Here is a 12,002-nt window from a genome sequence, read left to right as displayed (position 1 = left end):
AGAGGGTATTGGACTCTGACAGGTTTTAAAGCCAAGGTCCTTCTGCCCAGGAGGACAGGAGATTTACAAGTTCATATCGTTCACTGGAAGATGTATCAAGACAACCGCTCTACTGACAAAGCTGTATCTGTTTCCTGGGGACAGAAGGCAAGGAAAGATATCACACGCAGAGATACAACTCTGTCTCCTTCCCAGGAAGGAAGCAATGTGTCCAGAGCAGTACTGAGATCAATCCCAGACTACTCCCCATTGTGCTGCACAATGCTTGGGCAGAAATCTCAACACTCCTCCGCAGGCCGTCCGGTACTATGGCTTTCAGCATACGGTAGGGTAAGCACATAAGCTGCACTCCAACTACCACAGGGAGCTGTAGGGCTGTGTATTTTTCAATACATTTTTCTCTTGGTTTGTAGTTGTGTACTGAAAACACAGAAAGGACGATGGGGTTTAGCTGTGATGTAAGGCAAGGACAGCTTCTACCTCTATCAAACTCAGAATCCTATTTAAACTCAGTGTTTCTTACAACTTACTTTTCCCCTTCAGTTCCTTGATGAATTCCTGATGCTTGTAATCATATATAGCCTGGATGTTTGAAGCTATGTTCACATCAATGCCTCCAGTTTCCAACACTCTCAATGCATGGGTGTGCAAGAGGTTATGGGATATCTTGCATGGAAAAAATCTACAGTCCCCTTGGAGAAAGTGTCGACAAATATGAAGCTTGTTGCAGTTGTTGTGCTGGCTGCAGGTAGAACCCTTTCTGTTGTAAAATTGGCAGACCTAGAAGCGGGGAGGATAGATATAATACGAAATGGAAAAGCACATTAGAATCAGTAATTTTCATCTTTGTTCTATAGCATACAGCTTTTACAGCAGAAAATCTGTTACTAAAAAGCATGTGTTCATTGTGACTTCTTTAATCCAGACAGATTTCTTGCATGGAAGAGCAGGTATTTTCAGCTGACTCATGCATTTTCAGTTTTGAAGTTTTGCAGAGGCTTTTTCCAAGAAAAAGAAAAGCCAATCCAACAAGCATTCATTTTTGGCGCTCCCTAGCAAGACAGTTACATAACAACAGACTGTTTTACAGTTATTCTATTATAAAGAAAAAAAAACACACAAAAAAACCCAACAGAAAAACCAACATAACAAAGAACAAGTGTATCCATAAAAACATATACTGTATCAAATGAGGTATTATTTCATGGAGCTGAAATTGCATTTGCACTTCCTATTTGTAAAGCTTATTCTGCATTGAAGACTTGGGCGTCTAAAAATGATAAGAAGAATGCTTTGAGGTTAGAGTACATATGGAAAAAGCAACACATTTCTTTCTTTATTCCTCTGCTCACCAAAAAAACAGATATGCAGTGAATTGGACCAGGGAACAAGTCACACACCAAAAATTCCTTCATATGGTCCACGAAGCACCACAGCAACACTTCCGCTCCTGCAGCACGGAGGAGCAGCCCCCTAACAAGAAAGCTGCTTTGAGGACACACAGCTGCCTGGCGGGCAGCCCCAGCATCACACCAGAACTGTCACAGATCTCTTCCCAACCCCTGTACCAAGCAAGAGACAGTTTTTATGCTGTGTTGCAACTGAATATATATAGATTTATGTACCAACTAGGGAATTAGAGACTGCTGGGATGGCAGTGTTTAAAAGACTGAAAAATCAGGCCAGTTTCAACTGCAAAACAACTCTTTACTGGATTCATATTCATTAACAATACCCATTGCCAAAGGCGAGTCCCTCATCATCATCAGTCAGTATCATGTACAGAACAATTAGCCTTCACAAACTTACTCTAAATTAGGTGGGAGCATAGCAAGCCGTGGACCTGATGTCATTTCAGTAAGCACTGATGGCTACTGTCCTCGATGGTTCTTAGCCTCTGAGGGAAGCAGAAACCAAAGGGGGTTGTCTTCTTTCTTCCTCATCTTCCCTCTGTCATTGTGGATGCTTTATGCTTTTCTAGCCCAAACACCCCAAGGAATGCTCTCATTTGCTTTTGACATCTTATTTTTGGGATCTGGACTTGTTCAGGTTTTGCTTGTTCTACTGGATTATTCTGCTTCCATCATGCACCCTTCCTGCCTGCTCTGCAGGATTTCAGTTTTACCAGGTATCTTGCAGATTTTACTTCTACATGTTTTCCTGCACCGTTTGTGCAACTATATCACAATTTTCCATTTACCCCCTTGCAATTATGGCTGTTATTTATATATTTAAGCTCAGCTGCATCACAAAATGCTATCAGTGGTGTTACAATCTGTTGGATGCTCATGAAAATGCTGGCAGCAGGGGTGGCCTCTGAGAGAAGAAGCCAGGGGCTGCCCCATGCTGCACACAGCTGGCTCCAACAGACCCACTGCAGGACACAGCTGAGCCCGTCAGCCAAGCTGGTGCCACCTCTGGGAAAACACATTTAAGGAAAGGGCAAAACACTGCAAGGTAGTGAGGAGGGTGGTGGGGAAAGCATGAGAAACAGCCCTGCAGACACCAAGGTGAGAAGAAGGAAGGGGAGGAGGTGCTCCAGGTGCCCAAGCAGAGATTCCTCTGCAGGGCCGCCTAGAGCCAGTTGCTCAGGACCGTGTCCAGATGGCTTTTGAATATCTCCAAGGGGGCAGACTCCACAACCTCTCTGGGGAACCTGTGCCAGTGCTCAGTCACCCTCACAGTAAAAAAGCACTTCCTGATGTTCAGAGGGAACCTCCTGTGTTTCAGTTTGTGCCCATCACCTCTGGTCCTGTCACTGGGCACCACTGAAAAGAGCCTGGCTTTACACCCTTCCCTTCAGGTGTTTGTAAACATTGATGAGATCCCCTGACCCTTCACTGCTCCAGGCTAAACAGTCCCAGCTCTCTCAGCCTGTCCTCATGTGAGAGATGCTCCAGTCCCTTCATCATCTTAGGGGCTCTTCACTTGAACTCCTTCCAGTAGCTCCATCGCTCTCTTGCACTGAGAAAATAATTTTTGGAAAATTCATTTTGGACCTATTTTCAGCTAACATAGCAGGCCACTGTGGAAGATATTATAACGAGGAGATAGTAACTTCTAGCAAATCTAGGCAGTTTACCTGTAGGCCTTGGTTGCAGAGGCCCATGCGTTATCATTAGTGACAGCCACATAATGGGAGCACATACCATGCCATTAGCATCGACTGCCTTTAACAATACAGCCCGTACATAGAGCTTGTTCCTATAGAGATGCACAAGAGCATAATATTCTCAGTGAACCTTGGTGTACCATCTAGAACATTCAGTTTTATATGGATAGAAGACCAATAGCTTTGGGTTTTTTCCCAGAAAAATACTATAAAGAGGTGAAGAACAGCAAGGGTGCTGAACCTCACCATGGATGGGAATTCTGCACAGCAAGCCACGGTCCTACCAGAGAGGTCTGTTTGATGCTGTATTGTCATGGGTTCCCACAACATCAGAAGGGGCACATAAGATTTCTTCTCATTATAACCTTTAGTAGTAACCAGCTACTTATCTTAAGAACCACGTGCCTTTCTTAATGAGATCCAAAAGTACCAGTGCCTGCCAATGCAAAGCAATTATTCACCTACCGCAGAATTTTGGGTAAGTCACTTCATTTTTCTCTCTTTCGTTTGCCCAACTTTGTCTGAGGGGAATGCAGAAAGGCTTATCATCTATAGAGCACTCAAAGATCTATGTATTGAGAACATATGCAAGTGCTAGGTAACGCCAAACAGTCTTGTGGTAGATGCCTTGCAACTTCAGTCACTAAAGAACTCAAATCTTACACCACTGCCAAGGGATGGTCTTCCTCAGTTGAAGACTGTTGCTCTATTTTGGGGGCCTGATACCGCTCAAAGTGTTACTTTCATCTAAAATGTACATGTCTCATCTGACTGCCTATATAACAAGAAAAATATGTTAAGGCTTTAAATATTAGCTTGTTTTTCCATCCCTCCAAGTGGAGATAACTGTTCAAGTTACTGAGCTGGAAACAAACAGTTAGTCCAACATCCACCAGAGACAGACAATCAAGCACAAACTAAGGGTTGTGATACAAACTTATACAGTAGTCCCTTGGTTCAAAGGAGCAATATAGTTCGCTGGATGTTTCTAGAAAAACTTAAAATCACTGCTTTCTTAATAGGCCTTTTCCCAACTCAATGTTTCCCCCTTAACTTCAATATCCTCTCCTTTCTAGAAACTTTCTCCTCCACAAATACTGCTAATCAAAACCAGAAGCAGAGAGCACAGTTTGCCACTCAGCCTGAAGCTGGTTTAAGAACTACCAAAAAAAGCATAAGACTTATGCCAGACACTGGTAAAAAAATCTGAAAGAGAATACTTGTATTAGCTTTGCACGGCAAGGTTTTGGTAGCAGGGGGGCTACAGGGGTGGTTTCTGTCAGAGGCTGCTAGAAGCCTCCCCCATGTCCGATAGAGCCAATGCCAGCTGGCTCCAAGACAGACCCACCGCTGGCCAAGGCCGAGCCCATCAGTGATGGTGGTAGCGCCTCTGGGATAACATATTTAAGAAGGCGGGTGGGGGAACAGATGCAACTGCAGCCGGAGAGAGGAGCGAGAATAGGTGAGAGGAACAACTCCGCAGAGACCAAGGTCAGTGAAGAAGGAGGGGGAGGAGGTGCTCCAGGCACCGGAGCAGAGATTCCCCTGCAGCCCCTGGTGAAGACTGTGGTGAGGCAGGCTGTCCCCCTGCAGCCCATGGAGGTTAGCGGTGGAGCAGATATCAACCCACAGCCCATGGGGGACCCCACATCGGAGCAGGGGGATGCCCAAAGGAGCCTGTAACCTTGTGCGAAGCCCGCGCTGGAGCAGGCTGCTGGCAGGACCTGCCGACCCGTGGAGAGAGGAGTCCAGGCTGGAGCAGGTTTGCCGGCAGGACTTGTGACCCCGCGGGGGACCCAGCTGGAGCAGTCTGTTCCTCAAGGGCTGCGCCCCATGGAAGGGACCCACGCTGGAGCAGTTCATGAAGAACTGCAGCCCGCGGGAAGGACTCACGATGGAGAACTTCATGGAGGACTGTCTCCCGTGGGAGCGACCCCACGCTGGAGCAGGGGAAGAGCGTGAAGAGTCCTCCCCCTGGGGAGGAAGGAGCGGCAGAGACAACGTGTGATGAACGGACTGCAATCCCCATTCCCTGTCCCCCTGTGCCAAAGGCAGGGAGGAGGCAGAGAAATCGGGAGTGAAGTTGAGCCCAGGAAGAAGGGAGGGGTGGGGGGAAGGTGTTTTAAGATTTGGTTTTTATTTTCTCATTACCTTACTCTGATTTTGATTGGTAATAAATTAAACTAATTTCCCCAAGTTGAGTCTGTTTTGCCCATGACGGTAATTGGTGAATGATCTCTCCCTGCCCTTATCTCGACCCATGAGCCTTTCATTATATTTTCTCTCCCCTGAGGAGGGGGAGTGATAGAGTGGCTTTGGTGGGCACCTGGTGTCCAGCCAAGGTCAACCCACCACAGCACTAAAAATATGAACATTTTCTATGGAGTATCCATTGCACAAAATATCACTTTAGGGTACTGGAGATACCATCCACTTAAGTTACAAAGTAAAGCTCTCAGAGATTTAAAGACACTGAATCCAGTTGACGGTGATTTTGTAGAGCATCTAGAGGAAAATGCATTAAAAGATGATGTTAGTATGCCGAGGAAAATTTTATATGGAAGCATCAGAATAAACTACCAATCCAGAACAAAGTGCTGCCTCAGCTAAGCAGGGAATCCACTCATTAGCTACATCAAGAAAGCACACTGCCTCTAGCATTTGCCAAGAAACAAAAAAAAAGGAGAGGCAGAGAGAAGGTGAGAGAAAGTGTAAACCCCCCTGATTTTGGGGTGCTGTTATGTTCTTCTTACCCTGCACCCCAGTTCAGGTCACAGAAGACCAAAGTTTCCTCTTGCTTGAGAGCTTCATACATGCCATTCGTCAGCACACACACAGCCAGTCAGGATTTCTAAGCAAGAAACAGTCAAGCTGGCTTTCACACCCCTCTCCCCAGCTCTCAGGTTTATGAATGGCCTGCATCCATCGCTGTTTTCCATTGTTTCTGCTATTTTACTCCATAATACACGTTAAGGTGCTCAATTAGAGGCAATTAATGATGCCTGCCAGCACTGAGGGCTGAAAAGATCTACAGATGAGAGCTAAAGAGTAATACCAATCGATGATAGTTGCTACTATCTGCTCATTACTGGGAGTAATTAAAAAAGAATCACTTAAGTTTTAGATGCAACTGAGCAGGACAAAGATATTATTAACCCTCCTTGCTCATCACCATCATGCTCCTTGAATCTGCCAGCACAACATATTTTAAAACACTACAAAAAAAAAAAAAAAAAAGATCTATTTTGTCAAAGCCCAGCACTGTCACAGCAGGGAATAAGAAAACAATAGAACTGTTATGCCAACAGATCTGTGGAGATTATAACCCCCAAAAGACAAGGGTAACAGGCAGGACTCTGGTAGTTTCTTAACCAGGAACAGCTGTAGCCAGAACAGGATATTCTTGGCTTTGAAACAGCCATACCTTGCAGATAGCACTGCCCTTATACATGTATGCAGAACCAGAATGGATTGTTTAGCCAAATTGAACAAAATCAATGACTTGCATGCAAACTGGACAAAGGTTGCTTCGTCGAAAATTAGTGCACAAAAACTCAGCGTGCTTTGGAAGGGGCAGATTTTACACAAAGCTGACTGCAGTCATTTGGTCATTTTCTCGTAGATTTTTCTCACTCCCCTATACCCTCAAGCACCAAAATGTGCAGGCCTATGTCAGCTGGAAAAAGAAAGGGGCCCTCACTTCCTAGTCTCTATCATCTCTTGGAGAAGAGCCAACAAAATGGTTTTGGTCAGGCCTTTTACCCTGTAAGCATGTACAGTTATGTGATCTTTCACCTCTGCCTTGCTTACCTCACCATCTGTAAATCTCTGGTGAAGTTGCTGACTTTGTTTGCTTGCTTTGAGTAACTTTGTGGCTGTCGTGTTGGGATAACAGGAATGGCACACAAAACAGGCTGTAGCCTTGCTGTGCACTTCCTGCTGTCAGAGGGCAGGTCTTCTGCTGACAAGTCATAGATGACATGGCCTTATCAAGGTGCAAGCCTTCTGGTATTTACATAAGCAACCCATTCCTCAGTATTTAACAGTTTTATTGCTGGTTTTTTTTTTTTTTGGATCATAAGTACACGTCACTTTCATAACCTTTGCTCCATATAATTTCTTCTGGTGCTTTCACACGCAGCTATTCCCATTCAGACTAATCTTAATATTTCTGCTACATATCTTAACAGATTGAAATTGAGATCAGACCTCCACCTCTTGCCCTCTCCCATTCCTAATTAACAAAAGCTTCTCTTAAGAAATCAGTACAACTCACATCAGGGAGGAGGAAAGGGTCGTTTTGGAGAAGCAGGACTCGCAGCTCATTCTCATCGAGGCCAGACAACTCATGAGTCTTTAGAACTTTCCTGTTCTCAGCACTGATGATGTCGTGTGAGTACTTACAAGATCTGCAAGAAAATAGAGAGAAATATCAATGTTTACTTATTCAGTCAAGTTAATTTAAAGAAGAACCTCAGATAATGCTGAGCTCAGGAAAAGTCATGGAGAGACAGGCAGTTTGGCAAAAGTCTCTGTGAACATTTAGATGGTCTCTGTGATTAGCTACAGAATGGACCAAACAGCATAATAACTCTGTGAAATACAGTAGCATTATTATCCCCATTTTAAACATGGGTGTGGCCAGACCACTTCTAAGAAAGCTAGCAGCACAGATTTGAAGGCAAGTCTGTCTACCCCACACTTTCTTCCACTCCAGTAAGAGGCAAGTCAAGTCACACAATCTGAACAGCTGGAGGGAAAGCAAATTTTAGAGGAATACATCAACAATGGTGGAAGTTGCAACAACCTTGATTTTGTGAATGTAAAAGGTTGGTGTCCCAAGAATGGCACACAGAGAAATATGCAAAAGTCTGAGAGCACAAAACAAAGAGATAGCGAAGCTTAAAACGACACAATTTCTTATCTTTGCTGTCTGGGAAGTTAAAAAAAAACCTAAAAAATCCAGGAAAGTTCATTAACTTTTGAGTTTTGGATAAAGAAGCCATTAAAGGACAATAACGAAGATGCTGGTGCCACTTACTAACCCAAGAGAAATGTCTGAAGTGAGTATGAACTACAGAGAGAGAAAGATTGCCTATTTTTTGCATCTATTTGAAAAGATACTACAAATCAATAATAAGAAAAGAAACATAGTCAACCTGTACATTAATTTGATGCAGTAAAATACAGCTTCTTCATGTCTTGATCTTGAAAGGCATGACTTGATACAGCCTTAAGAAGAGATACTCAACCAATAAAAAGTACCTGTTAATCTATCAGGCTCAAGTCTCTGTTCCCTTTATCCTTTTAGCCTCTAGTTAACTCCTGAAACTCTCCTCATGCTGTGTCTGATCCCAACCTTCTGTACAGACCTTTGTGCAGACATTTCGCCCCTGACCCCCGTTCCCTGCTGGACACATTGCTTTGTAAGCAAATAAACAAGAACATGAAGTCTGAAGGGCAGAAGTGTGCCATCTTTGGTCCTGAGAAGCAATCTTCTAAGGATACTAGACTCTGTAGACACTCAATTAATGGCTATGAAGGCAGGAGAGCTACAGAGTATTCGAGGTGGGAGCCATCACCAGCGTTCCTCCACAGTTAAATTCAGATTCCACTGACAGTCACACAGTGATCTACATCACTTGAGTACATATTTCTAGGTCAGCGGAACAGTTCACAAATACAGTGATAACTAATCAGCTGAATAACACATTCAGAAAAAAAGCAGTGAAAAGTTACTTGCCAGACACAAGTTAAAAATGGGTTTAACTGGACTAAGATCCTGATTCCACTAAATAGGAAGACCCCAGTAACTTGCACAGACATTTTTCTTTCAAAAGAATCTAAACCAAAAACGACACAAGAACTGAAAGCAAGGCTACCGTCATGTTTTAACCCCCGCCGGCAACAAAGCACCACGCAGCTGCTCGCTCACCCTCCCCCCCCCCCCCCCCCGCCCTGTGGTATGGGGGACAGAATTGGAAGGGCAAAAGTAGAGAAAACTAGTGGGTTGAGACAAGAACAGTTTAATGACTGAAATAAAATAAAATAAAACAAAATAATAACAATGAATGAATGACAGTAATGAAAAGGAAAACAACAAAAAAGAGAGAAAGAAACGAAACCCAGGAAAAACAAGTGATGCAACTGCTCACCACCCACCGACTGACACCCAGCCCATCCCCGAGCAGCAATCGCTGCCCCCCGGCCAACTCCCGCCAGCTTTATATACCGAGTATGACATCACATGGTATGGAATAGCCCTTGGGCCAGTTTGGGTCAGCTGTTCGGCTGTGTTCCCTCCCAGCTTCTTGTGCACCTCCTCGATGGCAGAGCATGGGAAGCTCAAAAATCCTTGACTTAGTATAAGCACCGCTTAGCAACAACTAAAACATCAGTGCTTTATCACATTATTCTCATGCTAAATTCAAAACACAGCACTGTAGCAGCTCCTAGGAGAAAAATTAACTCTATCCCAACCGAAACCAGGACATCTAGATTTTTACCTTATCAGTTAAAAAATATTCTCTGTCTTGATCCATGTGGTCCACCTAGCAGTATTTTTGCACCCTCATTTTAATCAACCTCCCTCCTACAAAAGGCATACTTTTCCTTTTATTAATTATTAACACATATAAAGGTGATTTTAAATACTTAGTGCTATTGAGAGAACAGAATGGTTTATCATTACAAAGGGAATCACCTCGTTGCATGTTTTAGTTCACACAGAGTCATCCAGTGCAAGTGCCTATATGCACTTGAAGGTATTTCTACCAGTGAATCACAGGGAAGCTTATCATACCATCAGTAGAGCGAGAAACAGTAAGAAAATCTTAGCATCCTAATACTTTGCTAGTACCACCCTGAGACAGACACGGCCTTTCCCCTCCATCCTCTTCGGATCCGAGCGCACAACGAGCTATTTTGCTGGGGCAGAAGAGGAAGAATCTGGCGTGGTATCAGCACGTTACTAACACCACAACAGGGCAAGACCTGGGGCTTGGGCGCTTGCACCGCAAATTCTTCCATCGGAGCTGGCTGTTGCCATTGATTGTCACTGAAAGGCTTCTGGGCTTCCGTTGCGCCTTTGGTTTTGGTTTCCTTTACCGTTATTTTTCTAAACTAGGCACCACCTTTGGCCCATCTGCACCTAGAGAGGCTGCCGGGCCTACCCTTCCTGCGAGTCCTCCGTAATTCCAGAAAACGGGACTGATGTACGCGGGAAACCAAACGCTGTCTCTCACAGAAAGGGCTGTAGGCGGAGCAGCGACTTACAGCAAAATTCAGTGCTCATAACTTTCTAGATTAAAACTCGGCGGCATGCTAGCTAGCACTTTGCTTTTTCTTACTAGAGAAATATTTGTAAACTGTATTTCATCCAGATGCCAGTGGGCAGAGGGATGGCTGTGGCAGACTTTAACAAAAAACCCTAATACTGACAAAGAAAAGCAGGCGTCAGAAAACTGCAGCCTACGGCGGTCACTGCCGGCCCTTACCAAACCAGCCAGGGCAGCGAACGAGTCCTTCCCCGGCAAGAAAGGCCCGGTACCAGGCTGCACCGGGGGGCGGGCCGGGCCCTCACCGCCCGCAGGCAGCCGGGGCCGGAGGGAGGGCAGCGCCGCAGGCTGCCGCCGAGCCGAGCCGCCCCGGGCCAGTCCCGACGGCGGCCGGTTCCCGGGGGAAGCCCGCGGGGCGCGGGTGTGTGCGTGCGGGGCGCCCCGCTCCCCTCCGTGAGGGCGCCCGGCGCCGCCGTCCCCCCGCGCCCCGCCGTCCCCCCGCGCTCACCTGGGCCCCAGGTTGCACTTGCCCATGAGGTGCAGCTTGCAGAGGTGCAGCCGCTCGCAGCCCCCGCACTCCTTCTGCACGCAGAGCCGCACGGCCGACACGGCCAGGACCTTCGCGCCGCCGCCTTCCCGCAGCATCAGGAACCGCTGGGGACCCGCCGCCGACAGCGTCTCCTCCAGCTGCTGCGCCGAGAGACCGATGTGCTGCTGGAGCTCCGGCAGCCCCAGCCGCCCGCCCTGGGCGCACAGGGTCTTGGTGAGGAAGCAGCACACCGCCGGGTCGCTCATCCTTCCCCCTTCGCCTCGGCGCGACGCGACGCGACGGGATGGGACGGGACGGGACGGGACGGGACGAAACTCCGCGACCGCCTCCCGGCCGCGCTCGACGGGAATCGAAACTGAAGGCGCGGGGCGGGCGCGGCGGCGGGCGGGGCCTGCGGCTGAGGGGGCGCCGAGGGAGCGCGGCGGGGGCGGCCGGCGGGAGGGCGGGAAGCCGGCGCCAGGCCCGGCCGCCGCCGCCCAGCGCGGCGAGGGGAGCCCGGAGGCTTCCTCGGCTGGAAAGCAGCCGGGAGACAAATCATGCGAGAAGTGATTGCAAGGGGTGTGGACTTTTCGTCTTCTTCTTCTTTTTTTTTTTTTTTTTTTTTAAAAATGACGGATTCTTTGCTGTTTCTGGTGTTTGGATTTGGCAATGAGCTGTCACCTGGATGAAATTCCATATATCGTGTTGTTATCGGTCCCTAGATATCGAGGATGGATCCCAGCTAGTCCCTCTCAGAGTGTGTACACAGAGCAGAGCACCCGCGTCCACTGAAGGATTTCCTCGCCTCCCCGCTAACTTCTGCTCTCTCTACCTATATGTAACACTAACACAAATGTAGTACAGAGCATTAAGCCCATAATCATACAATCATTTGCATTGGAAAAGACCTTTAAAATCATCAGGTCCAAATGTTAACCTAGCACTGCCAAGTCCACCACTAAACCATGTCCCTAAGCACCACACCTACCCGTCTTTTAAATACCTCCAGGGATGGAGACTCAGCCACTTCCCTGGGCAGCCTGTTCCAGTGCCTGACTACCCTTTCAGAGAAGAAGTTTTTCCT

At 46.8% G+C, this 12,002-nt stretch overlaps 1 protein-coding gene across 1 annotated transcript in view; it reads right to left on the bottom strand.

The window, feature by feature from the left end:
* The window catches only part of LOC309588707 (protein mono-ADP-ribosyltransferase PARP12-like), a 29,536-nt gene extending 18,272 nt beyond the window's left edge, over window positions 1-11,264 (bottom strand). The window contains exons 1-3 of the mRNA XM_082308344.1: window positions 10,898-11,264; window positions 7,389-7,521; window positions 531-780 (exon numbers count right to left, since the gene is read on the bottom strand). Coding sequence (XP_082164470.1) covers window positions 531-780; window positions 7,389-7,521; window positions 10,898-11,184 — 670 coding nt within the window. The 5' untranslated portion in view covers window positions 11,185-11,264. The remainder of the gene's footprint in view (window positions 1-530; window positions 781-7,388; window positions 7,522-10,897) is intronic.
* Between the last annotated feature and the right edge of the window lie 738 nt (window positions 11,265-12,002).

The sequence above is a fragment of the Platalea leucorodia genome (assembly GCF_965183815.1).
Source record: "Platalea leucorodia genome assembly, chromosome: 4".
Classification (NCBI taxonomy): Eukaryota; Metazoa; Chordata; class Aves; order Pelecaniformes; family Threskiornithidae; genus Platalea; species Platalea leucorodia.
The sequence above is the reverse complement of the archived record's forward strand: the minus strand, read 5'-3'. Positions and strand labels throughout refer to the sequence as shown.